Source organism: Xiphophorus maculatus, chromosome 18 (assembly GCF_002775205.1).
Source record: "Xiphophorus maculatus strain JP 163 A chromosome 18, X_maculatus-5.0-male, whole genome shotgun sequence".
Taxonomy (NCBI): domain Eukaryota; kingdom Metazoa; phylum Chordata; class Actinopteri; order Cyprinodontiformes; family Poeciliidae; genus Xiphophorus; species Xiphophorus maculatus.
The window spans coordinates 8,107,849-8,135,760 of record NC_036460.1 but is presented as its reverse complement, the minus strand read 5'-3'; the positions used below and the strand labels follow the sequence as shown (position 1 = coordinate 8,135,760).

The window sequence follows — 27,912 nt, the reverse complement described above, 5'->3', positions numbered from 1 at the left end:
TAGTGTCATTTTTGGAGAAATAGCTTGCTGTTCTGTTGCTAGAGTGAAGAGTCGAAGTCGATCTGAACATAGTGAAAACAAAAGAACCTGAAGAAAAATGTTTAATTTATGCAACCCAGGAATTATTCCAACTCGTGTGTTTAAGTGGTCTTCAGTTAATTCTTCTGACAGGTCTGAGAACAGAGCACTACTGGAGGTGCGTGTAGTACTTAAAATTTGACACACGAGGGCGTATGAGTCGTTCAATTGAACTCAGTAAAACAGTTGTGGGGAAAATGTTTAATTTAATTAATTAGCTGTAAAGGGTAATGGGTCTCGTCTTACTACACATCCTTAATTACATAAAATAAAAGCATATCAAAAGATTTAATGAATATTGAATATAAACAGAATTATTAATAATATACCGCTAATGTTGTATTTTACATCTTTGTACGTCTCTTTTAGTATTTAATGACAGTTTTAAATATTCACTCGCCACATGACCCCCTCTATTTTGTCATCCATCATACCTCGGGGTGAGTTTGCTGTTTATATTTTAAAATGAGTGTAAAGACAGTTTAACACATTTGCCTGAGACATGATTAGTTGCTGTGTAGATTATCCCAGATGCATAAATTTTCCAACAGTATGGAAGGCACCACCACCTTGTGACGTCGCACTTTATTGTAAGTCAACACAGGATAGAGTTCAGCAGTGTTTGGAGTTATTTTTATATTGTGCAATTGCAAAATTCCTAACGTTCCCGTTAAAACTTAGTAAAGTTTTCGAGGGCTTTCACAAAAAAGCCCTCAAAGAATAAATACTAATTTATAAACACAACTTCTCTCCTTCACCGGTAAACGACAACTAGAATAAAAGGAATATATTATACAAAGAATATATTTCTTAAGCATTGACTTGTTAGTATCATTTTGGAAAGGCCAGGATAAAGCACAAATGAACACTTTCTGAGGTCTTTGTCTCTGATTCCAGTCGAATAATATGTTCTAGTTCTACAAGCTGTTATTAGTTAGTAGTTATAGAAGAATTAGGATAGAGATATATTTTATTGTCCCAGTGGAGAAATTCAAGTGTAACAGTAGCATCTTGGTAGAGAGGTTCACACAATAATAAAAAAAGTGTTAAAGAATATAAACAGAATTATTAATAATATACTGTACAATATTACAGCATATAATACACGTAACAAAGCTACGTGTATTGAGTGAAACTGTAATAAAGCAAAATGTGATTAATGATTGGAATCAGTTAGGGGGTCACCTTCAAAAAAGAGGGGGATATCTTTCAAAATGTTGATTAAATTTCAGTCAGTGAAACATTTCCTTGCGAAATGTGAATTCAGCATTGACATAAACCGCGCCCCTTTTCTCTGCTACATTTGAAACAAATCCTAATCATTTTTAGAATCAAATACAGCAAAAATTTTGTGATATTTCCAGACTTATTCCCTCCTAACGCAGCGACTGTCAAGCTTCTCATGCCGAGACAGCAGGGGGAGCAAGATAGTAAATGTAAAAACATTCATATTTCTATACCTTCTTTACTAACTTACAATGTGTGATAAAACTTTGTAAATCTTAGTAACAGGCCATCTTTTATTACCTAAAATACCTATTCAAAAACCTAAGATTAAAATTTAGTTTCTTAAAAGTATTTTCACTCCAGAAAGGATGTAGTTCCCATTTCGTATTTCCGCTTCCTGTGGAGCTCCGCTAGATACATTTCTGTACAGGGTGGTATTCCTAGCTTTTAGCTTAGCCTTTCCTGAATTCGGATACTAGAAAGCCATTTGACCGTTTAGTTGTAATGTTTTTGGGTACACTACTTTATAAAATAATTTGTAGTTAGTTTAGTTCAATAAATGTGTGAGTCGAACTGTTTGAATTAATAACAAGCCGTAATGGATGCCGTGAACGCATTCAACACGGAGGTAAGTTTTTACTCCCAAAGCTAAACCGTTAAGCTAAGCTAACTTCTATCCGTTCTTCTTCTTCACCTGGTAAGATCCATAGTTGTCCTGCCATTAAAAATAGAACCCGTCAGCCCATATTTTTAATTTAATCGATATTTTTAAGATGCACGTCATTTCTTTGTAACCTAGTTTTAATGTTTGGTTACTGCTATTAAGGCCAATAATATTGGGCTACAGATAATAACAAACTCCTACACAGACTTAATGCGAATGTTCAGAAACCGACTGCCTTCTAAATACAGTTGGTAGTAGTACCTCGCGTACATTAGTACTGTTTAATAAGAAATTGTAAGAAGATTTGTTTAGAAACGAACGAGAGGTGAATAGTTAAATCGCCATCTCGCTTTTATTTATTGTAGCTTTGATATTTCTTGTTACGAAATTATTCCAAACGTTATTTTATAATTTGTTATAAACTGCAAAGGTCGCATGTGTGAATAAAATAGAACTTCGTATAAGCATAAGTTTTTATGTGCCGTTTAAGAAGGTATGTAAACACACGCGTCTGGCGCCTTTTCCACCAAGCTGGTTCTAGTCTGTTGCTGAAGCTTACTTAACCACACTTTTTTGCGTGTCTGTCGATACAAAAGCCTCAATATTGTCCCTGGATCCATAAATACTGTTTCTGACGGTTTTTAAACATTGTTCTAATGTTCCCACGGTGGTGTTAATAAATCTTGCGCTAGAAGCTGTGTTTTAACTTCAGTTTTCTAGCGCTGGTGGTACTGATAAGAGATCAGCTAATCAGGATTGTAAGCGTGCAGAAGCAACTTTCGTTGTATAGAAACAGTCTTAATAAATTAATATTGGGGTATAGTTATATCATCTATTTCCTGGAATACTGGGATTAATAATATTACTCCTAAGGGTTCAGTTATTTTCTGCACTAAAGTCCTTTAGCAAAAACACAAAAACATTGAGAATACTTACATAGAACACAATGTAAGTAAATACAACTTTATTTATACATATGAAAGACATTTCTTTGTAAAAGTCATATACTGCAGCTTTAAAGATGACCAGCAGCTCCATATTCTGGATGGCAGCCAATCTACAGCATTATAAGAAGGTTTAAGCGGATGTTTTTAGTTAATCCATTGGAACTAATCTAACAAAACATTAATCTGCACAGTGGCACGGTTGATTGCGCTGTTGCCTAGGGTTTGAATCCTGGCGAAAGGCTTTACTTTATGGAGTTTGCATGTTCTCCCTGTGAATGCTCCAGCTAAATTTTCATTAGTTTGTGCTGTTTGTCTCTGTTTTGCCCTGTGATGGGCTGGCAAGGGGCAACCTGTCCAGGGTGTACCCCGTTGACCGCTGGAGATAGGGACTAGCCGTCTTGCGGCCCTGGAAGGATAAGGATGTTGGATAATGGCTGGATGGATGACACCATTAATCAGCAAATAATATTAAACTAACTAACTGTTTGCATTCCTAATCTAATGTCTTTTATTCAACCAGTTGTTTGCTATGCTTGAGATGAAGCCTCCAATATCCCGGGCTAAAATGATGTCTGTTACCAAATCAGCTATTAAAGCCATTAAGGTAAATGTGTATAAAATACTCATAAAGGAAATAAACTGCTTACTATGATATGGTGTACATAGTATATAATGATTGATTGGTATATATATATACTTTTTTCTGGTACTGATTTCTGTTTCTTTTACTCAGCTGTACAAACATGTTGTCCAGATTGTTGAAAAGTTCATCAAGAAGGTATGCATATTTGTCTTTTTTTTTCTGGTTATTTTTCCTGAATTTCCTTTTGTTTTTAATTAGAAACACCCCTAAAGATACAATTATCTATGAGATAACAAATATGCTATAGAGGTGTGTTTGATATAAAATATTTATTAAAGACAGAAAAACAAAAAAGTAGTTTCAGATGGAATGTATGCACTCACTCCATATTGAACAAACAGTAAAATGTTTCCTTTTGCTTTCAGACTACAAAAAGATTCTTAATTTTAAGCTTCATCTTGAGAACATTTGAAAAAGTTATCAAGATAATCAATGTTTTTCTTTCTCATTGTTTTATTTCTTTTTAGTGCAAGCCAGAATTGAAGGTACCTGGTCTATATGTGGTTGATTCCATTGTCCGGCAGTCACGCCATCAATTTGGTGTTGAAAAGGATGTTTTTGGACCCCGGTTTTTAAAGAACTTCACAGATACTTTCCGAAACCTTTACTGCTGTTCGGAGGATGACAAGGTACTATTTGTACTTTTAATGTCCTTTTGTAACATGATTGAGATATTTGTAAAACTCCAATGTCTGAATATTTTTTTTCTTTTCAGAATAAAATTATCAGAGTGCTAAATCTCTGGCAGAAGAATGGTGTGTTTGATATGGAGATCCTTCAGCCTCTAATGGATATGGCCAATGGCACTGTTGTGCCACATTCTGCTGCAGAAGGTAATGAAGTGCTAAACATTGTAACACACATAAATGTACTTAAAATGTAGTGTCTTTCATACTTTGATGAGTAATATTCCATTGTTAAATAATTTAATATTCCTGTTCTGAGCAGTTCCTGTTGACCTCCAATCAGAGACTACACCTCCGACCGGTAATGCTTCAGACGTACTGTCTGTCCTACCCACTCCAGAAGCTTTAGCTGCTGTGGCACAACTCTTTCAGTCCTCTCACGCTCAGGAGGTAAGTAATAAACTGTTTTAGATCTCCATCAAATGAGCCAAGATTTTGTTTAGTAACATTTCATTTTGATCACCAGCTCCAGAGGATGCTCCAGAACTTTCAGCAGGCTGAAAGGACAGTTGGAACGTCTACAATTGCAAATAACGTAACAAACCAACATCAGATGCCAGTAACCCAGCCCAACCCAAGGACTGATACTGTGAAGAAAGGTTCTTTAGCTGAGGTATTGATAATTTTCTGTGTCTCACATGTTTTTGAAATTCAGTTCCGTCATTTACTCTTTTACACTTTTTTGTTTTTTTTTTCAGAAACTTCTTGACCGATTTGACTATGATGATGAACCTGAGGATATGGCAGTGTCAGAAGGCAACATTCAGACACAGTGAGTGCTAAGGACATAATTGTGAGAAAAAAAATCAAAGATGAGGATGAAAATTGCTAGTGTATGTATTCTACACATTTAGCTTTTTGTCTATTCAGTTAACAACTGTTTTGAAAGCCTACATTCTGGAATTATTTGTTCAATTTTGCATAATTTCTGGTGGTAATTGTAGAGCAATTTATGGATCTAAACTGCAAAACATGAAATAAGCACAGTGACAACAAGGTTTTATTTTTTTAAATGTTTCCTTTTTTTTATTTTGGCATATGAGTTAATTTCTGAATTATTGTTAATGCTCAGTTGAAGCTAAAAGATGCGGATGCAAAAATAATAACCCTGTTTTTAATAGCATACTACTGCCGGCAAAGCTTTTGTTCTTTTTTTGTTCAGAAGATGCATGTATCTAAATAGTAAACCTAATGGTAGGAAGGGTAACAAAGACAGACTGGCGTCTTTTTTTTCCCCATTGACTCTTGTTAACTGGCAGGTGCAGTATTTATCTGTCTATTCATAGAAACAAAAAATATAGGTAAAAGGAAAAATATAAGCAAAAAATGCAAAATTAAACAAAAACTATACTAAAAATGCACTCCTTCAGAGAACATGGTCTTCCATAAGAAAATCTCTAAAAGAACTGTAAGTCTTTTTGAGCGATTTTTGCCGTTCAAAATTTTGAAGTCTCAATATTTCTTAAATTTATAATACAAAAGTTATAATTGTATTTTATGCCTTACAAAGAATAAAGTTTCATGTGGCAAAACAAGCTTGGCATCTCAGATTTAAGAACTTTTGCAAATAAAACTGCAGTAAGGGAGCAAGGTCAAATTATCTTTGGTAAGTAAATGATCGCTTAGCTCAACAGAATTAGTTTGAGATTCTTGAGATAATTTTGCAGGATTCTCAGCTCATAACCAGTTTGCAATCTTACCTTGATGTATTTGGAGAACTGGCTCATAGATATTTTTAGATAACGCAGATGGCCACTGGGTGTTTAAGTGAATGAATTTAAGTCCACCATCCAGTTTTTATAACTATGGTTTTATATGCAGTTTTGGAGCCTTTTGCACAATTAAAATGAAGTATTAAACACTGTATTTACATGTTAAAACATTTTTGTAGTTGAATGAGTTATTGAGTGTGAAAATGTCTGGAATTTTAGTGTCATTATATGTTAATGTGCTTACGTGTCAATGTGTGTTTTTGTCCTGACAGAGGTCTACCTGAAAACATGTCAAACCAGTTCCCCGTTCAGATGCTAAACACAGATGCTCACCCTAATATGTTGGGTTGGACTAGAGACACAAAGGTAAATTTGTTAAAAAAACAAAATATAAATTTTCAGAATAATAACTTATTTCAAATTTGTCAATATTTTACAGCAATGTTGTGTGTTTGCGGATATTTTTCATAATTTGTGGGTTTTTTTTCTTTTTATTTCTCAGCATAGTGAAGGAATGAGTCATGTTGAGCAAAATTTGACACCCGATGGGTTTACTTCTGTGAAAGAGTCTGAATCATGGGTAAGTTCGCCAACTTTAAGACATTATGTTTAGTTGTAACAAAGCAATTGTTGATTAGTCTTTAAGTACAATTTTTAATAATTAGGCTTTTTAATAGAATAGAATAGAATAGAATAGAATAGAAGTACTTTATTCATCCCAGCAGGGAAATTACTTCGCAGTTACAGCATAGAGACAAGACACGATAACAACTACCACTGAGTAGTAGTTGTAGATAAAATAAAAAATAAAATATAAAATGCTAAAAATTGTAAAAATATAAAATGCTGTTAATATAAAAAGCAACTTAAGAGCAGTCCTTACAAGATTCAAAAAATGCAGATATGTATATGTAAATATATGTACAACAAGTGTGCCACAGTGCAGTTGTGCAAACTTGGACTAAATAGGGAAAATGTTTTTTTAAAGTGTCTTTGTTGTCTGTGTCTAACAGGAAAACTCAAGAGAAAATTCTTCGACGAAGCAGGAGGGGAGAGACAGAGACTATGGTGCGAGATCCAGATCTTCTTCTAGGTAATGACTGTTCGTCACTTACAAATGTCATTAATAATATAATTTTTAACGGTTGTGAGGTCAACTTTAGCTAATGACGGTCTTTGTTGTGACATGTACTAAATTTGCTGTGGTATGTAGTACTATTATCAGTTCAGTGCTTAGTAATAAAGCAAAAGGCAAATTTCAAAGCTTCATGTTGCCATAAGGAATGGTTTTACTAAAAGGTGTGCAAATGTTTGATTGGTCAAATGTTTTTCTGTTGCTGGTACCACAAGAAGAGAGTGGTCTTAAGGTTATTTGAAATCAGCGAAGAAGACAATATTAAGACTCAGTTTGCTCAGCAAGGCTTCACTTAAAAGCTGGCAGGCACTGACCTTTGAGTTGAGTGTTGAGTCCAGGTGTTTCAGAGAGGCTTTTATAGATGCTACTGCTGCATTTTGCAGTAAATTGGGTAATTTTACTGTTGTGACACCTAAAAGACGTGTGAGGCATCCAAAGATTTTCAGCTTAAGGCACCATTTATGTTTTTTTTTTGACATAAAAAATATTTTATTATTTTTTTAAATGTAGCCATAAGTAGCCAGCTAAATCCAGGTGGGTAGAGCTGTATTGAAAGGATCTCTAATCCAGTCATACTGAGTGCTATCGCCCGGGAAGAACTTTTTAAAGAACACTGAGGAAAATTATGTGTTTAAGCAAACTTACTTAACAGTTTACCTAGGAAGAACAGACAAGGTGGAGTAGAACAGCCGAGGGTTCTCCCATTATCTCAGACATCACATAAAGAAATTCTGCGTGGTTTTGTTAATGTTGGCAATGCTAATCACTTCAGTTACAAAATTGATTAGTTCTTGTTTCATCTGTTTTGCTGGGAGTAGATCTGTTTGGTTATTGTTTACATGGTGTTCCTGTTTAAAGAGAGGTACTATGCAATTTTGACTTTTTCTGAGATTATTGTCATGTTATGATGTCATTCCCTCATCAAAAAAACATACCTGGACTGTTGCTTTGACACATTGATACATGTTTAAGAAATCTTTGAATCTCCTGTGCCAGCCATTTTGGGGTGCCTTAATGCCTTCTCATACTATGCACCCCCTATTTCCCAAAGCTCCACCTTTGAGCTTCAGACCAGTGGCAGCAGCAATTAGCAAACACCTGATGAGCTCATCGTGCAAACTACTTCTCAGTCCAATGCTCTTAAAAGCGTGGAAAACACATAAAGCCATTTCTTTAAGCATGTACTCAATTCATGCAAATGTTGATTCAGTCTGTTTTCCAAGGAATTCACTGATAGGTTTAAATATCTGCAAAGCTGTTGCTCAGTTTGCAACAGAAACTGAAACTTTCTACACCACATGTAATGACATTAGGTAGTAGGGACACTTAATATAAAAGCTAAGCTTGTGAGTGCATGGTGATTTATTGAACTTAATATAATGCTGAAATCTGACATTCCATTTTGAGTCTGAATCTAAAAGAATTTTTTTAGCATATTGGAAGCAAATAAATTGCAACATAATTTTAACATGCTGGTGAAGGTTCTTAAATAGAGGCAACTGGACTTCTTGTCATGCTTATTCCGTTCTGAGAACAGTAACACCATCTTGTTATCTCTCCTCTGACACAACTGAGTTTTAAACACTACATAATGACTCCTGGGATTGTTTCAGTGGCCTTGGAGGTAAAAAGCAAAAAAAACAAAAAGAGTATGTACTTGGTGAGTTTCTCACAGAGCCACTTGCGTCCAGTGAGTGATTTTTACAATAGTGCAGAACAAACTCTCATTCTTCTCTAAACTGCACGCTTGGAGTGAATAATTGTGATTCAGGTTTGCCTGTGACTTTGAAGAAGTGGAGGTACAAGACCAGTGGAGCACCTGAAATGCGTCCTATTAAAAGATTATTAGTTTGTTTTTTGGCCTGTAGGAAAAACAATAGACAGTATTACACCCTGCCTTGTTCAATGACTTTTATGATCGATGTTGAAAGTATGTTATAATACTAAATATTTTGGAGATTTTGGGCAGTGTGTGCTACCTCTTATTGTAGATGCAGGTATAGCAATGGTAGTAGATGACTTGAATTTAAATACATTGGCTACCAAATATTATATTTACAGACAGTGCAGGATGAAATAAATTTAAAACGGGTATTTTATTCATCCTTGAGAGGATTTAGACATACAGATCCCATTTGTCTTGGTGGTCCTCATCTTTCAAAACAGCTTTTCTCATTCAGTAAGCATTCATTACCAACTGGCCATCACTTGACTGTGGGCTGTTATTAAGAAGTGATGTATTGTGACCAAACCAAAATGTTATGGCAACATAAAGACTTTTAAACCAAGTTACTCACTTGAAACAATATATTAGGGTGAATATGAACTTTGCAGATACTGGAGAAAAATCAGCAGACTTCGGAACCAGCTCAAATTTAAAAAAGAAATTCCTGCAAGTTGGCGGAATCTCCATTTACAAGAAGATATTTTCACAGCAGTAGCGCATGCTGCAGTCAGGGAGGTACAGCTAGCACACTGGGTTATTAAAATATTTAAACAACTCTAATGTGATTTAATCATGTTTTATTTTCACATATGGGTGCAGTCTTTAAAATTTCTAAACCTCACTATGAACAATATGATGGTGGTCTGTACAACAGAAAGAAATTATGGTAAACAGGTTTTACATGAATAACTATTGCTTCTAAGTTATCACAACACACAGAAACACTTTCAGTTCTAAATGTGTTTGGGCACAACAATCACTGTAATGAGGCAATTAAGACTTTATTGATGGCAATGTTTGGTTGTTGCCTGATATTCCAAGCTGGTCCTTAATGATGCCATCTGAGTTATTTTGGTAACATTTTTCAAGGTTGTGAATTGCTTAAAACTGCATGGGGAATTGAAACCATGGCTGCAGAGTCAGCGTTAGAAAGATTAAATCTAAGGCCACCTCCTCTGTTTAGTGTTTGTTTTTTATGCTTAACTTACATTGCTGAATTCACTTCTATCAAACCACCTGTGTTCCCTATCCAAAATGTTTTACATTGCTGTCCTCCAATTGTCACTTGTCTTTGAGATGTAGATGAATTGCTGTTTCTTCAAGCAATATTTGCTCTTCTGTGTTGGGTAGTCCATTTGTTTAGCTGCTATTTAGTTTCTCCAGTGTAGAACTCTGAACAGTCCATGCTGCACCGGGCTACATATAACACTGCAGAGCTTTGTGTTTGGGTGTTTTATGCTAACGATAAACCAGTCTCTACCTGCAAGTTTTGTGTTTACATTTCAGTTGAATATTCAGGTGGGAGGTCACATGTCACACTTAAAGTTTGCTTTAAATACTTTGACATCTATTGATTTTAATTTTAAAAAAAGGACCCAGGCATCTGTGCAATCAGAGTTCTACCATTAATAAGGCTTCACTACAATTAAACAATCAGACTGTAGACCTGGCATGTAACTCCGAGCCAGCATATCCAACAGAAAGTAGGAGAAAGGGGAAGAATAAGCTTCTTTTTTTTTTTTTTTCCAGAGGATATATATTCCTTTATTTAATCAGGTAAACCCCGTTTTTTAAATGCAAAAATTCATTAAAAATAAGCAATTGTTCCACACATTGTTTGATATTCTTATATGAACAAGTCCATTTAATACTACAAATTTTCTGAGACATTAAATTTTGGGTTTCCATTATCTGTAAGCCATAATCATCAAAACTGCACAAAACAAAGGCTTGGAATGTATCTCTGTAGGCCCTGCAATGCACTGGTGACATGTCCAGGGTGTACACCGCCTCTCACCTGTTGACCGCTGGAGATAGGCACCAGTACCTCTGGTGGCCCCACTAGGGATAAGCGTTCAAGATAATGGATGAATGTATTTCTGTTTGTGTGATGATTCTATTTTTCACTTTGAGATGACTGGCAAGAAATATTTACACAACATTGTCATTCTTTAGATGTACTAGTATATGAAGAATATAAGCCATTCATATAAACATGCAGATTTTGTATTTCAACAAACCATACATATCCTGGGATAGGTCTGTGCAAGATAAGTGTACAAAACCAGGAAAGATGTCCACTGACTTAAAAAGTAATGAAATTGTATAAACATGCACTGAAAAAACTGCAAATAAGCCTTCATCTGTAACTTTATGACTAAGGTCTTACTGAAGTATTGCACCCTGCCTTGGTTTTTTAGGAGCACTGACCCGTGTTATACTCCTGCTGAGAGTAAGGATCTTTTATACTGTCATATGCTGTAGCCTTGTATTAAAGGAGCTTTTAATTACAGCCACCATGAAATACATTGGGTTTCATCAAGACTAATCTAAGCTTTTATGGCATCCTTCTGTCTCTACAGCTGCAATGTGTTATGAATGGGCTTCTAAACACAGCCTTCTCAATGAGTTTGAGTTTTTTTCACTGTTGAGTCATCAAATTCTGCTTAGAAGTACATCCTGACTTAAGAGATTCTACATCAGTACAAGCTGAACTGTCAGGATTTGTTCTGTTGCCACTAATCAGATAATGATAAAAAGGGTAAATTTTCATTTGAGAAATTTATTTTTCTGTTGCATCTAAACTGTGTCTTTTATTTGTATCTTAGATCGCCAAGGAGAAGAAGATCGAGATCTTCATCTCGCTCAAGGTGGTCAAGGCACAGACGCTCTCGCTCCAGAGAACGCCGCTGGAGATCTCGCGCTAGTTCAGAGGACCAGAGTGACAGAGAGAAGGACAGAGAACGCAGACAGAAAGGTCTTCCCAGCTTAAAGAGCCAAACTCTCAGCGGTATGTACCAATACAGAAACAAGTCACTGAGTAATATATTGTACAGCGTTAAGTTAGTCACAAATGTGCCACATGTGTTCATAGTATTAGAAGTAGGTGTAATCAATTCTTCATTGTTCTTTTAACATCAGCTGGGTCTGGGTAAAATGATTTATTTGATGTGTTTATGTAGGAACTCTTCTCTGGCTCAATGTACAGTAATGGACAAAGTTTTGGCAGTGACATAAACAGTGATACATGGCATCTTTGACGTTTGTAATCTTTTGTGTTTTCTTTTGATATACTAAACATAAAATAAAACATTCAGAGTTTAAAAAGGCTTACATTTAGCAAAAACCTTAAATAGTTTTAAAGACTTATTTATATTGTTTACCCTTCTTCATAACTTCTGTTATTTTGAAAGGCTTACTAGATATGAAATTGTAGGCATTACATGAATTATAGTGGTGCCTTCTTATCTGATTGGGGTAGTGGAAACTTAGTCACAATTTGTCAGCATTTATTTATCCATTTGCTTTTTTGAGAGCATGTTCTCAGTAATGAGACATTTCCTGACTTCTGATCCTAAATTTCAGTGTTGTAGTCTTTGAACTACTTTTGCCAGTTTTCTTTGACAATTAATCATACTGAAAAGGGAATTGTTAAACACCAAATTGTGTCTGGATTGATTTTGTTGGAGACTGAAACTACTTTTATTAAAACCAATGTGGCAGAATAGTATCCCCAATTTCATAGGTGACAACATTACACTTGGATTCTGTGTGATCGCTTTATTAGTCTGCAAGACAAGTGAACCATAGCCATACTTTTTGTTTTTCCAAATGTCTCCAACAATCAGAATGAAGGTTCATCTGAAAAAATTTAGCAGCAACCCGTGTAATTCTTGAAGATGTACAGTCTGTTCTCGATATATTTGTTTTAAAACATAACTGCCCTTCTTGTCAGAAGCCTATTGTACAAAAGACTTTTCCTTGCTCTAAGTTTATATTAAGTTGTCACCAACATGGCCAATGCTAGCTCTATACTGGTGGCTATATGAGCTGTAGCACACTCTTTAGAAAGTTACTTGATTTGAGCTTCTTGGATGTAATGAAACCTTCTTGACTTCTTGACAGGGCAGTCCTTCCCAAATGCAAGAAATGTCTTAACACCTATTTGAGGATTTTATTTGTTGAGCATATATAATATAGTTGAAAGAAAATGTATATTGGGAAGCCGAAATACCTATACACAATGCTACTTGACACATTATTGGCTGGTGTTTGCAAGACAACCAATCAAGGGGAGCCATTTATTTTCCTTGGCGCTGATTGACTGTACCAAGTTAGGAAATAAGACTGTAGATATTGGTGTCCATGGTAGACTGTTTACACTGTGCATGTTAATCCATAGTAAAGTGTACTTGGTATATTAAACTATTAGTTCAAGTATTAAAATCACTGTGAAAACCTTTTGTCAAACCCTATATTTAATTTTAGTCCCCAGAGTAGTTTCAATTTCTTTTGTTTCTAGTTTGCAGTACCACACTTTGGGTTGGGCAGCTGGACAAGAAAACCCAGCAATCTGATGTAATGTCCCTTTTAGAAGAATTTGGTCAGATTGAGTCCATCAATGTAAGTTTGTGTGAAATATAATTTTCACCTTCTGTGACCAACAGATCATGCTAACTTTGTTTTCACTTTGAACCTTTACTTTGTGTTCAGATGATTCCTCCGAGAGGTTGTGCCTATATTGTTATGGTTCACAGACAAGACGCTTATATGGCCTTAAAAAAACTCAGTAAAGGGTCGTACAAATCCAACCAGAAACCTACTAAGGTATGTGCTTTACACATTTAGGTTTGTTTTGCAATTGCAACGTTTCTTTTACGTAACAATATCACTGCACCTAATTTAATTTTCTCCCAGATTGCTTGGGCTTTAAACAAAGGTATAAAGTCGACACACAAAAAGTTCTGGGATGTGGAGCAAGGGGTTACTTACATTCCTTGGAGCAAAATCAAAGTTGAAGAGTTGGAGAGCTATCAGGAGGGCGGCATGCTGGATCCAGAGACCCTAAATCCAGGTAAATACAGGACATTTTTCAGCGTGCCCTCAATTCACATACCACAAGGTTTTACAATACATATTTCCTTACTTTATCCTTGTCGTTGTTGATACTCTAGAGTGGAATACTGCCGAAAACGTTAAGAGCCAGGCAGCTGTAAATGGAGCAATGGAAATAGTACCAGATGTGGCTGTCAGTGCTCATGTTCAGGTAACGTTTTTTGCAGTCTTTAAACACTTTCTTGTTAGTACTAAAACTTTTCTTTCCTGTTTTGGCCTTTTTGAGAGACTATTTGACAATACGTCTCATTGAAGTAATAGCAAAAATAAGGTATTATTGGTTACACATGGAGCCTATCTGAATCATTTTGTATGTATTTCAAAATTAAAATACAAAGAAATAAGTGAAACCTAAAGATTAATTTTGATCAGATATGACATTAAAACTTTTTGCTTGGTATTGACCAGTTCTGTCAGTAGTTATTCAAACACTGTGGGAAAAAATAGCTTTTCTAGCTTGTTATAATTATTTTAAAACAAAACTTTGGTACATTATGTGAATGGCATAATGACATTAATGACAGACACCATTCCAGCTTCTTAGTAACTGAGTATTTTTATTTGTTACACAAATTTAGAAAAGAACATAGTATTTGTGGGAGGATTACCTCTGCAAACTGTTTTTCATAATAAAAAAAAAAATCAACAATAAAACAACCCATCAGGTCACTCAATTTCACACGGGGTTTGAAATATGTTGAATAGTGGTCAGTACAAAACATGCGACAGATGGCTCCATTTTGTACAGAAAAAAAGATGAGTATGAAATGAACAAATCTAGAAAGGTATGAAATGCAAAAGAATGACCAGCACCTGCAGAGAAATAAGGAAAGCTTCACAGTTTCTGTGCACTGGGCAGCATTTTATAGTCAATCGTTATACAATCTAATAATTATACTATTTGTCTTCTACTGGAGGCTTAAGGAAACTACATGATTCCAAGCCTCACATTTGCCTCATTTTCTTCTTTTAACCTTTTGTGCAAATGCAAACTCTGGATATTTAGGTGACATATTGTCATCTTTAATATTTGAGCCGTTAGAAATGGACCTCTGTGTTAAATAATTTGTATTGCAAGAAAACAGGAAGTTATTTATTACTAATTAAAGGTTTCTACACACTACTATCAACTAAGACTGGTATAAATAAAGCTGCATTGCAAGGGATCCTAATGATTGTGACACTGATTGTTTAGCTACAAAATAATAATTTGTAATGCGCCTTATCGAGTTGGTGTTGAAAGCTAACCTCAGTTATGTCCATTTATGGTTTTTAAAGTCAGCGGATTACTTAATTACTTATTCTCTTATCTTTGGGTTCATTAATAATTTTAAAGCCAACCGTAGGAGTTCTGCTATTCTTATAGTATTTTGAAGGTCTGAATTAAAGTATTATTTGTCATGTTTTTGTTGGTGCTGTAGTTTAGCAAACAATTAAATTTGGTCTTAGACTGCCTTGCAATAATTCAGATAGGCTCCTCTGCTTGTAGATCTCACCTTTAAAGTGCTTTTTTACTTCTTTCTTTCTCATTAAGTCTTTGCATATCTATACAGTAATCTTGTTCTGTAACATCTTATTCAAATAAAAATGGTAATTAAAAACTTTCATTATTGTGGTATGTGTGAAGGGAGGCATTTCTGTTATCCTTTCTGTGCTCAGTACCAAGTTTCATTTAACACCAGCATTTCTTTAGCATTTGGTTTTCTGGCTAAATAGATATGTGCTTAATGCTAATTGTGAATTACATAATACTTCTCAACCATTATACATCAAGAGATAGTAGAATGTGCTGAACATGTATTAAAATGTTACTGTGTCTGAATTTTAAATGAAATTCTGAAAGTATCCAATAACTTGAAAGACGTAGATTTCCAATTTATTATTTAGCTTTGTAAAATGTAAAAATGTTTAAATTAGAATAAGGTGTTTAAAAAAAGCTAAATGAACAAACTAAATTAATGACCAGCAAATGACCCAAATAAAATTGGTAATCAGTATTATTCCATGTATTGTGGGACTGATTGGCTCAGCACTTTACCTGGAGAAAAAGTCTCCAGGTAAGGCGTTAAAGTGCTTTACAAAGATCTTCAAAACCAAACAAACTGTTGGCTGCTGGTGGGACATAAAGGTGTGACTGGAAAGAGGAATATCAGAGTGGAAAACCAGGTAAGCTCACAAATGCGTTGCCTAGCCTTCTGGTTGTTAGTGGGTGCCTGGTTAGGTGATTTTAGAGACATCTTTAAACATATTTTTATTATGTATCATAATTACGACCGAGTATTAGGGCCCTACTAAGGAAAAAGAAACAAGAAAATAAAATGATAAGAATAAAGTGGGATGAGAATAAAGTTGTAATAATGAGAATAAATTTGAGAACGGGCATAGCATTATGAGAATAAAATTATATGAAAGTCATAACATAAGAATAATAGCTTACCAGAAAAAAGCCACAGTATGAGGGTAACTCGATATTTAGAGAATAAAGTCACTTTTATGACTTTATTCTTGTAACACTACAACTTTATTCTCATATGACTTTGGTCTCCTAATTTTATTACTTTATTCTTGTAAGTTATTTTTTTTTCTTAGTGTGGCCCTAACATGTATTAAGAGCCCAGAAATGTTTTTCCTAAACAAACGTAAAAGTTTAACTCCACCTTAATTTAATACTTGACTAATAAAACTTCAGTCTGTTTGTGACTTCAAAATAATCAACAATGAGCAAGTAGTGCAAAATCCGAATTTTCAGTATTACAGTTAACTACGTTTTAATTTAGATTGAGCATGGAGCTGGGCATAACATAACATGATGTGGTACAGGTAGACAAGAGTTAGGGCTGTTACTTCTCGGCAACAAGGTCCCAGTTTAAAAATTTGACCCTCCCAAAATAAGGGGCGAGCTCCAAATATGACTGCAAAGTGTGTTGTATCAGTCATTTTTGGGAGCCGTGATAGTAATTTATTAATAAAGCAACAGCATTCTTTAATACTAGATTTAACATATTAGAGTTACCTTTGAGAGATCAGGTAACTCTCAAAGAATGTGCTTAAGCAGTACTGCGAAATTGGTCGTCAACTCGGTAAGTTACCCAGGGTTACTAACTGGATATGTATGCATTTATACAAAACGTGGAGTTGTAATACAGGGCCAATCACATTGAGGAGTCAGAGCGGAGGCTGGCATGAAAAAAGACAAAATACATAAATTAATCTGTTCGGTATCACAGACAAGCTATCAAAGGGGCAGTATTATGTGTTTTCCAGGCAGTTGTTTAAAAATGCTATATTTAGCAAATATACATAAAAGCAGTTTTACTTTGTAATTTAACGCCTTGAAATTGGGCGGCTGTCACTTTAAGAAGTTGCGCTCTTTCCAACACTGCCTTCACAAAGTCATTACAACTTTTAATCCTCTATTAATCCTTTAACAACATTTTACCAGCATAGCTACTATAATGAGCTCAGCAGATGTGCAGTACCTCCAGGTGTTTGCTAATTGTTGCTGGCTAGTCTGAAGGATCTGAGTGGGGGAGTTGTGGGACAGGCTGGTCTGTGAGGCGGAAGCCTGGATTACTGCAGCTCCGAGGAGGAGCTGCGTCTCAAAGGCAGCACTAGGTTCACCCAGGCGTTTTGCACAGCTGAATGGTTGCAACAGGTTAAAGGATTTCTCAAGCATGCATGAAAGAATCAAGGCAGGACTCCAGGTATGTTGTTGATGAGGGAATAACATAACATGATGTGAAGCTAAAAAAAGTAAATTTTTTATAATACCGCCCCTTTGAAGCAGGAATTTATCAAACATTGTGTCATTGCACAATTAAAACACCAGAATCACCTGAAAGTTTTAATCTTAATCTCTGTGCAGCAACCATGACTATTTAAATCCCTCATTGCACCGAATGATCTGATAGGATAAAATGAATTCAGTCCAACAGGTAGCAATGCTGTAAAGGTCTAAGTTTATGACTTTTTAGTTCCACATAGAAAAATTTAGAAAAGCCTCTGAGGAAGCAACTTAATTAGTATTTAATTAATTCTCTAATCTGCAGCTTCAAACACACTTTGGCACATAAGGATTAATCCTTCTGAGATATGTCTTCTGAAGATTTTTTCTGGTAGATATATCTTAGCTTGGAGGAAAAGCTAAGATATATCTATCTTAGCTCTGCAGGATGACTCATGCAGAGTCATCTTTTTCATTTTGAAAGATTTCCATGAATTTGTTTCATGGTTTTGATATATAATTGGGACAAGTTAACATCTTTTATATGGCACCCTGTCTTTACAATTAAACATATAAATTCTTTAAATCTTTAGAGAAAAAATAAAAAAGAGTCTACACTCCCTTAAGATAATGGGTTTTGGAGCATATTTAAACCATCTAAGTCATTTTCTAGGGTTGTACACATTTTTAGAGCAAATGTAAAAATCAGCACTCTTGCATATTTCATCTAATTGTTTTTTTTTTTTTTTTGAAAGCTACTTGCTCATATTAATGTCTGTTTCTTGTTTTCAAAGCTGTGTTCTGGCAAGTATATCAATTGGATTTGTTTGGCAAAATGTCTGAAAGGAGAGAGAATTAAGAGTAACTTGAGGTTTTTAGACTCCTGCTGTTGTGGAGTTCAATGTGCAACTCTTCTATATGACAAAACTGATGTTTTGGAGCCTACTGTAGTTTTCCTTCTGGACTCACTAATCGTGTTGAAATAACTATGGGGGAATTCCATTCAAATTGCTTTGCTCATTATAAAGAATGCTCTGCTCAGAGCAGTAAACCGATTGACATACATGGGAAATGTAAGCATCACATGTGCAAAAACACATTACTGACTTATACCAGATTTATATTTGATATAAGTATTTTTTAGATTAAAATACCCGTTTTCACAAGTGTAAATATGCAAGCCTTGCCTCTAAGCTTTTGGCTCCAGGATTTAAAATAGTTTGCAGGACCAGCTGGATTGAGAATCCAGATCTGTCTGTGGACTCGGCGTCATATATGTATATACATAATTTTTTTTCTTTCTGGACAACAACAGAGAAAAGGGCCTTTTTTTGGAATCACATCAGGTGAGTCGGTTGCTCCTCGATGTGGAACTGGACACACTTCCAAAGGAATGTGGCTTCATCTGTAAGGACCCCAAGCTAACTTGGTCTGAGTGTGTCCTCATGCTGTCCTACATTTGGACCTGTACTGAGAACTCTCTGCTTGTTATTGGATCAGCCTATGCATGCTCAAGTGAAAACGATATGTATTTCTCTTTTGAATACAACCTGGGATAAATCAGGTCGTTACCTCCTTTAGAGTGTACTTACTAATTGGTTCTTTTTGTGTTGTGTGATAAACAACACTTCCCTACTTTCAGCAGTACTTGCATTAAAACAGTCTTTTCCAGTAATTTCCTGATGCATACAATTTCCTGGATCTTATGGAGCCATATCTTACTGACCACTGCTAACCTTCATGTGATACAAACACTCCTGTAAAACTTTACAAATGTATAGAATTTGCTTCTTGGATCAGTTTGGCTGTAATGCTTGCCTGTGCTTATTCTATGTGGTTTGTGGCACTGACTTTCTTAAACGTCTATTGTGATGAGTATACATTAGGCAACACAATTCAGCGTGCCGGTTTAATATTCTGAAGATAAGTGCTGGAGAACTGCTTAGTAGTCAGGAATAAAAGAGACTTAGTTCTTGACCATTCAGCTAAAATTTGCTAGTGAAACTATATTTAGCATTGAGGATGTAATTTTAAAATTTGTGAAATTCTAGAAATTTGAAGCCAGGTATGATATCCCTTCTTTCAGTACAGTATACAGTTCCTTGAAACTGCACATTGAAGCTATGTTTTAAAGACATTCTTGCCTCTTAAACTTTTCAGTATTTTGGAGTGTTACAAAACAAGGACACACTAATGGCCTCACGAGAACCAAGGAACAAAATAGATCACAGATCAAGTTGTAGAGCAGTTTAAAGCAAAAGAGGGCAGCTGTCAGCTGTGCACTTTTCCAAAATGGCCTTACTAAAGGGATGCCAAAAATGGCATTTTGAAATAATGCTATAAGAAGCCCTATTTACAGTTTCCTACAAATGGGAAGGAGTGTGTGGATAAAAATGAGTGCTTCACATTAAAGCCACCATGAAACATGGCGATGGCAGCATCATGCTGTGGAGATGGTTTTTTTTTTTCCAGAGGAAGCGGAAAGCTGGACAAAAATTGGCAGCAAAGACTATATTGGTACTCTTTGAAAGGTTGTTCCACAATTTATTGACTCGGGTAGAATACATTTGCACACCACATTTTAAAAAATGTATTGGAAATTATAAAAACCATAGATTATTTTCCTTTCATATCACAATCATGCAATAGTTTGTGTTGGTTTATCACAAATCGTAATGAAATACATTGAAGTTGTTGACGTATAACATGACAAACTGTGGAAAGCTTTAAGAGGTAAACCTGTTTTTTAAGACGCTGTAGATTTCTGAATACAGAGAAAAACTTTAAGCACACTTGCTATTTGTAAATGTATATATGGATTGCATTTAGGTGTATGATTAACATCAGATTTGAGTATATAGAAAGATTTCTACCAAAAGTGCTAAAAGTCTGATTTTAAAAATATTCCTTAACATTTAGTTTCAGGAAAAAGGGAAAAGCCTGAAAAACTGGTCTGGTTTTCTTTCCACAAAGATGGGAGTGGAAATAAATTTTTGTTCATTAAAATTTCTGAACGTGTATTTTTATTGTGATAACTAGTCTGAACCCAGTAGAATATTTCCAAAAGAACTGTTCATGCACCTAAATAGTGCTTACAGTAAAATGGAAATTCAATTACTTTGAATGAAATGAAAAATCTCTGCAGATATGCTGTTAGTCATTTTAAATAGCTTAACTTTTCAAGAAGAGGATTTCTTTCAGTTACAAAAAGCCAAACATCTATGAACTAGAATCATGGACAACTTGGCCTTACAAAGGTGAGTAGGAGGAAAAATGTTATGTTTCTTAGATAATTTTTAAAAGGTGAATTATGGCTCATTACCTGAAGTTTCTTATCATCATCTCATAATAAAAGATGTTAATTCTGCATGTTGTTGAAGTAGCCAACTAAACGCAGTGTTAAAGTCTATCAGGAACAGACACCTGCTGAAAGTTCGAATGCCTGGCTGTCTGCCTGCTGAGGTTTGCTTTGAGGAATTAAGCAGCGGGGAAAATGCAGCTATTGTTCCTTTTTTCTGCTGACGGAGTACACATAAACAGGGTAAGAGCAGAACCTTTAAAATGTTTCTCTGTTATCATTTCTTCTCTCCATTTACTAGTTCAAATACATAAAATCTCAAGTGTTTAGCTTTGCATGGTAAAAAAAAAAAAAAAACACCGTCTTCCCTCTTGCTATAAGTTGGGAAATATTTCTATTTAATTTCATTAGAATTTGTGCATGCACTGTTTTTTGAGGCTATGTTTTTGAATTTGGACATTGACGTTGGCTATATCTTACAGTCAATTAAATTCAGACAAGGAAATAGGAATTTTAACCTATTTCACTGCTGTATAAACTCCCATTTGTTCCATATGCGTAAATAATCTTAGAATTATAGATAATGTACACAATTTTTACAAGCCAGATCTAGTATTGTAAATCCTGTTTACAATAATTACATTGTAAACTGTATTTGGAGTATTTTAAGTTCAATACCCCACTTCTAAAAAAGTGTAGTGTTTTTTAAATTGTTATGCAGATCAGTGTCTGTAAACACTACTATGCAAAAAAATGTCCAATGATTAATCTAAATAAATCCTAGTCAGATTAGGTATCATAAAAGGTAGATTTAGTTGTAATTTCAGATGCTATTATCGACATAATGTATTATTGGTGTAATGTAGTTTTTTGGTGATGCTTTAAAACACTGATATGTTGCTATGCATTGCCAGGCAGAAGCAGTCATTGTTTTAATGGATGGAAACTGGTGAGAAAAGTATTTCTGGTATATTAATGGAATATATTATCAGCAGCCCAAGTACATATTTTTAGACTTCTAGTACACGATGCTCTGGCTGGCCTGAATCTTGTTCAGAGAAACAATTAATGCATGTTATGGATTCGCCTAGTGATGATTTACAGTGGAACGTCAGAATACAAATGAAGTGGAATGTATTAGTATTTTGTTCCCTCATTAAAAATAACACATCAACCACGCCCAGCCAAAAGACAATCAGCCCTCAGATTCATAATTTTCAAAATAATAATTATTCCACTGTTATAAGAATAATAACATCTTATTCTAAGACATCAGTATGTGAAATAATGAATGCAGTTTCTTTCCCTTTTGATATAGAAACCATTATATCAAAATAGTTTAAATAATAATGTAAAGAACTTGCATTATTACTTAAGTCATCATGGTATGTTCAGCATCTTTGAGGATAGGACACTGGGTCCAAACTAAACAAGAAATTTTGGCATCACTGGCTTTCCACAGTAACTGCCTATAAGCATTGGCCGAAATTGTCACAATTTATGTATATAAAAAAAAAATCTGTTAATTGATACTTCCTTCAGCCTTCTCTACAAAATGTTTGCAAATTGTTAATGGCATTGTGTCCATAGTTATGCTGGATTAGCAGCTTCTTTTTTTCTTTTTTCTTTTTTTGGTTGATTCTGTGCACCGAAGGTTTGCAGTCTGGAGTTTTGATATTTCTTTTGGATTAATAAGTTTCTTCTTGCTGAGTGACATTTCTGCCCATGTCAGAACAGGATATGTTTCACTCCAGATAATGACAATGTCTTACCTGCTTCAGCCAGCATCTTCACAAGGCCTCTGACATTTCTGGAGTCCATTTGTACATTTCTCACCAAAACACGGTCTTCTCTGGGGCACAGAACCTGTCTCTTTCTTGAGCGTTCTGAAAGTGGGACATTTCTCTTCCTTATATCTTGACAAGCTTCTTTTGACTTTCCCATTGTGTCAAACAAGCAGACAATAAAAAAACAGTAATCTGTTCTAGGTGTGGCCTTAAAATTCTAAATTAACTGTGAATTTTCTTAACATATATCCTTCATGCAATTTAGCCTGCAGGCAAAAAAGACGCTTTGGATAGATTTGAATCTGATTAAGAAAAAATAAAAATCTGAATTCTGAAATGCATACTGTATGCTTCTAGTTGTAATTCAAATTCACTACAATGCGCAAATAAAAAAAATCCTACTGGAACAACTAAGCTTTATTTCAGGTTAGACAGATTCACTTTAATTGATGGGAGGCATCTAATGAAGAAAACAGAATACTGAAACTAAATCAAACAGTCCAACAAAGTTCAAGGATTGCTTTTAGGGTGTTCAAATAGGTAATTTCACCTCTAGATTTTGTGTTTCAGTGTAATTGTACAGAATACATCATATATGTGGAAAAAAGTTTAAAGATATTGATCTTATTTTTCTACTACAAAATCCTTGCAAATGTGAACGGGAGCTACAGTAATTGTGCAACCTCTAAATGAAATCCAGTGTAACTAGTCACCTTCAGAAGTCATCTATTTGATAAAAAATCTACCTTAATTTGATCTAAACTCAGTATAAATATGAAGAGCAAAGAACACAAACAGGTCAGGGATTGGGTCCTAAAGCAATATTTAAATCTTTAAGCATCTCACAGGACATTGTTCAATGTGTCGTATGAAGATAGAAAGAAATATGACATAACTGCAAACCTATCGAGATATGAATGGCCATCCACCCAAACTGATAGGCTGGTCAAGGAGAGGATTAGCAATAGAAGGATCCATGAGGCCCATGGTAACTCTGGAGGAGCTGCAGAGATCCAGAGCTCAGGTGGAAGAACCTGTCAGGACCACAATCAGAGTTGATGGGAAGTCAGATTCAGTTCAATGCAGGGCAATCAACAACCGATAAACAGATAAAATACACTGAAGTGTATGATTTTAATGTTAGATAAAAAGCCCTTAGGTTAAATAATTTTGCAAAACAGTGTACACTCCTTATAAAAAGTATTCACCTCCTTGGATATTTAATTCTTTGTTATTGCTTTTAACAGAATTTGACTCTTTTTTTTTATATCAAAAAGTACGAAAAAATTAAAACATTTAATGTCAAAGTGAAAACTGATTTCTACAAAATATTGACAAAAAATATTTAAAATGAAAAAATGAGTGCATAAATATAAGTGCACCCCTCTTAAGGGACTGACCTAATTCATCAGAGGTCCAGTGAGTTGGTGCTTGTAGTCTCACAAGGACTGGAATGGAGATCTCTTGAGTTCAGTTAGAGTCTCAAAAAGACAACTGTTTTTCAAAGGTCCTTTCACTGATTAATTTGTATTCTTGGCTGCCATTACAGCATGAAGACAAAGAACACGCCAAGTAAATCAGAGAAAAGGTTATTGGGAAGTATAAGTCAGGGGATGGATTCAAAAAATCTCTAAGGTACTGAACATCCCCTAGAGTTCAGTTAAATCCATCTTCTAGAAATGGAACAAACATGGCACTTGTATAGATCAGGCTGGAGGACAATTTGTTTCCATCTGAAAGAGAACTGTGACTTCAGAGAACATTTATTTTCCAGTAAGACAATGACGGAACCGTCCAGCTAAAGCTACACAAAAAATGGTTTGAAGACAACTAGGTAGATGTTGTGGAGTGGCCCAGTCAAAGCGCAGGCATCAATCCCATACAGAATTTTTGGCAAAATTTGAAATGGGTGTTCACAATCGATCCCCACATAACCTGACAGACTGTGCTGTAATTGCAGCCATCTGCTGAATACTTACTTTAAGGGGGCTATTTTATGTTAAATATTTTTTTTATTAAATATGTTTAATATGTATATATATATATATATATCAAATGTTTTCAATAATTATGCATTTTGAATTTCTGTGCTCTTGTAGCTCTTCTTCACATTTTGATTGTTTTACTTTTGCTGAACTATGCAGATGAACTTATGAACTTATCAGGTCTTAACAAGAATTTATGACTACTTTATGTAACAATAATAAACAAAACTCAATTTGAAAGTGAAATAATTATAGCATAATATTATAAGACATGTCCTTTCTTATTTTTATGATTTATTAATATTAATAAAATGGTACATGTGGTCCATATTTACAACTAGAAGTCAGTATTTTAAGACTACGAATAAACCTCAAATGTTTTGGTTAGTTAAATGCAAAAACTTTAAAGCTGCAAGGCTTCTCAGGTCATCTCGTCCTGTCTTTATCATCTGTGTTGTGGACAGTGATGAATTAGAAAACTGACAGAAATGTAAGATTTTATTAAGTCAAGTTAACTAGATATGATGCAATCTGCATTCTCTAATTGTTCTATGTCAACCCATGTTTTCGTTCAGATGAGGAGTAAAGAATTGCTATGACGGACCTTCAATTAATTTGACTTGTAATGTGGTATTACTGTCTAACACTTTTAACTAGTAGGGAACTAGTCTTGTTCATTATATGACAAGAATGTGTATGGAAACAAAATTGTGTCCCATTGCCAGAGGATATTGATAATTTATGTATCTTCAAAAGTATGAGATCAAACACCAATCAACACTTCACAGTTGGCAAAAAAAAAAAAAAAAAAATAACCAAAGGCTTCATTAAGGCAAGACGTTGCCTGTCAAGAATGTTTTTATTTCTTATTTGTTCTAGTTTCTGATGACACTTAAACCACAGAAGAAATCATTTGCAATAACGCCTTAGGGCTCAATATGTACTTTGTTCATTAGAGTATCTTCCTTCAAAATAAAGTCAAATTATATGTTTGTGTTTATATTTTTCTGGTACTCACATTTTTATGAGTTAACTTGCTCCTGATGTTTATGTGTTCTATGGTGGTGGTGTGAGACTGAAAATGTTTGAAACACCCAAATGTATTTTTCTTTGAAGTGAGAGAAAAGTGAATTTCTGCACTTCATCTGCAGGAAGATGGAGGAGGGGCAGCACTGGAATTAGATCTGAAATCTCATTAAAAGAACTCCAAAGAAAGTGTGTGATGGAAAGATTTTGCCGTTTTGCAATGTTACATTTTTTATGCCTTGGCATATGCAGGACTTGGATATCGGGAACTAATAAGTCATTGTACTGTTAGAGGAATTTTTACATCTGAGTTAAACATGGTTCAAGCTATAAAATAAATTTTTACTAGTTTTTCACCTTAAGTTTTACTATGTGTCCAACTCAGTAATTTGACCTGGTTCAATGCTTACTTCAACCATAACTCCCTACTTTTGACTCCAACTAAGACTTTACAAGAACAGTTTTCATACTGTTTCCCTCAGATGAATTTACCTCACACTTTGGAATCAAAGGGTGTTTGTTCAACATTTTTCTAAGTGTAGTTCACACTAACTCTAATTAACAGTAATTTTGATAAGACGGCATTATGTTTGATTTGTTTTGCAGATGCCAACAGTTCCGCAGTGTGAACCGATTGGAAGTCCGCCTGCTTTTTCGGCCCCCATTATGCTTTCTCCAACGTCATTACCTCCTAGAGGAGCTCCTTTCTTACACACAGAGTTTGACGCCGCACATCAAGTAGGAGGCAAGTTATACAGAGAGAATACTTTTCATATATCCACTATTGCTTAAGTTTAAGCATCATATTACCCCTGGATGCATTGGTGATCTACAAATGCTACTATTCTGGAAACCTCTTGTCCATATTTGTTCTTTCTGCATTGTTTCCACATAAGATAATTCTTATGTGGAAACAATAACAGTTTCCTTTTTTACCACAGGAAATTTTGAAGCTCCAGTGGAGTCCATTGCAGGTCCTAGTGGAGTCAAAGATCCCTCCTCAGCTATTGGTGCTGACAACCAGATGGGTTCTCCAACAGGACAGGTTATGATGCTGCCAAACCCTGCAGTCATGCACGGTCCCCCCAGACCAGGAATGCATGGTCCTCCCAGACCAGGAATGCAGGGTCCCCCCAGACCGGGAATGCAGGGTCCCCCCAGACCAGGAATGCAGGGTCCCCCCAGACTGGGAATACAGGGTCCCCCCAGACCGGGAATGCAAGGTCCTCCCAGACTGGGAATGCCACCTTTGCAGCCTCCCCTTGGCATACCAAACCCTCATATGCCTCCCTTTCCTGGTCCACCAAACATGCACCGCATGCCCTCGCAAATGATGCCAGGAGGGCCGATGTTTCCATCAGATAGATTCAGAATGCCCATGCCCTTCCCTCCTCGGGGCCCTCCTTTCCAACAACATCCATCAATGGGACCGGAGATTATGAACGATGGGGAAAGGGGGCATTTCCGAGCAGTTAGACCAGGATTTGGACGCCCACCATTTCAAAGAGGGAGGTGGTAGAGAGTAGCTTGATTAAACTAAAGCAGCCTCTGTAAAACAACTCTTGAGCACCAGGGGGAGCTATAGCCCCTGATCAGACTTTTCCCCTTTCTCCGTTTCCAACACTAACAAATAAAACACTGCGTCCCTCAGCTGCTCCTGTAAGTTTACCAGAGATGTTTCTTGTTTGGTTGGTTTTAGGTTTTTGCTCTATAAACTGAACATGTGTGTATATATTTAACTTTTTGTATATTTCAGTTTATATATGCTCAACTCTGTTGGCAGGACTTAGACACACATGTTTTGAACAGTCAGCTTTTCTCTTCTGAATAAAAAAATGTCCTATCCGTTTTTTTAGAAACTGATATATTTCATTGTAAAATAATAATAAAAAATTGAAGCTTTCATTTCCGGCCAGTAGAGGGTGGAACAAGCCCAAATACTTTTTGAAACCTCTGTGACGCATTGAGTTCACAACTTGTAACAATATGGACTGTGAATAAAGAATGTCCACCATTTGCTAATGTTTTTTTTGTGTGTTTACAGTTCTAACTCTATTTACCTTTTTTTATTAATCTGGTCAGTTTATAAAAGGGTAAAGAATTTTTTGTTTTTCCTACAGGTGCGTGCAGAATGTTACAAAAATTAATTAATTGCAATT

General features: G+C 35.3%; 1 protein-coding gene across 1 annotated transcript; it reads left to right on the top strand.

The window, feature by feature from the left end:
- The first annotated feature begins 1,712 nt into the window (after positions 1-1,712).
- Positions 1,713-27,769, top strand: LOC102228016 (splicing factor, arginine/serine-rich 15-like). Its single transcript, XM_023351821.1, has 18 exons — positions 1,713-1,933; positions 3,437-3,520; positions 3,650-3,694; positions 4,027-4,188; positions 4,275-4,392; positions 4,508-4,635; positions 4,712-4,858; positions 4,944-5,017; positions 6,230-6,323; positions 6,460-6,537; positions 6,971-7,050; positions 11,647-11,828; positions 13,341-13,441; positions 13,532-13,645; positions 13,736-13,892; positions 13,993-14,084; positions 26,360-26,498; positions 26,695-27,769. Exons 1-18 carry the CDS (start codon positions 1,904-1,906, stop codon positions 27,270-27,272), a joined length of 2,403 nt encoding a protein of 800 aa, XP_023207589.1. The 5' UTR covers positions 1,713-1,903; the 3' UTR covers positions 27,273-27,769.
- Positions 27,770-27,912: the final 143 nt, after the last annotated feature.

Excerpts from the sequence above, each read along its gene's own strand:
- LOC102228016 (XM_023351821.1), top strand. The coding sequence starts at position 1,904 with ATGGATGCCGTGAACGCATTCAACACGGAG. Across the intron at positions 4,393-4,507 it reads GCCACATTCTGCTGCAGAAG|TTCCTGTTGACCTCCAATCA; the intron begins GTAATGAAGTGC and ends TGTTCTGAGCAG. Across the intron at positions 13,893-13,992 it reads TCCAGAGACCCTAAATCCAG|AGTGGAATACTGCCGAAAAC; the intron begins GTAAATACAGGA and ends TTGATACTCTAG.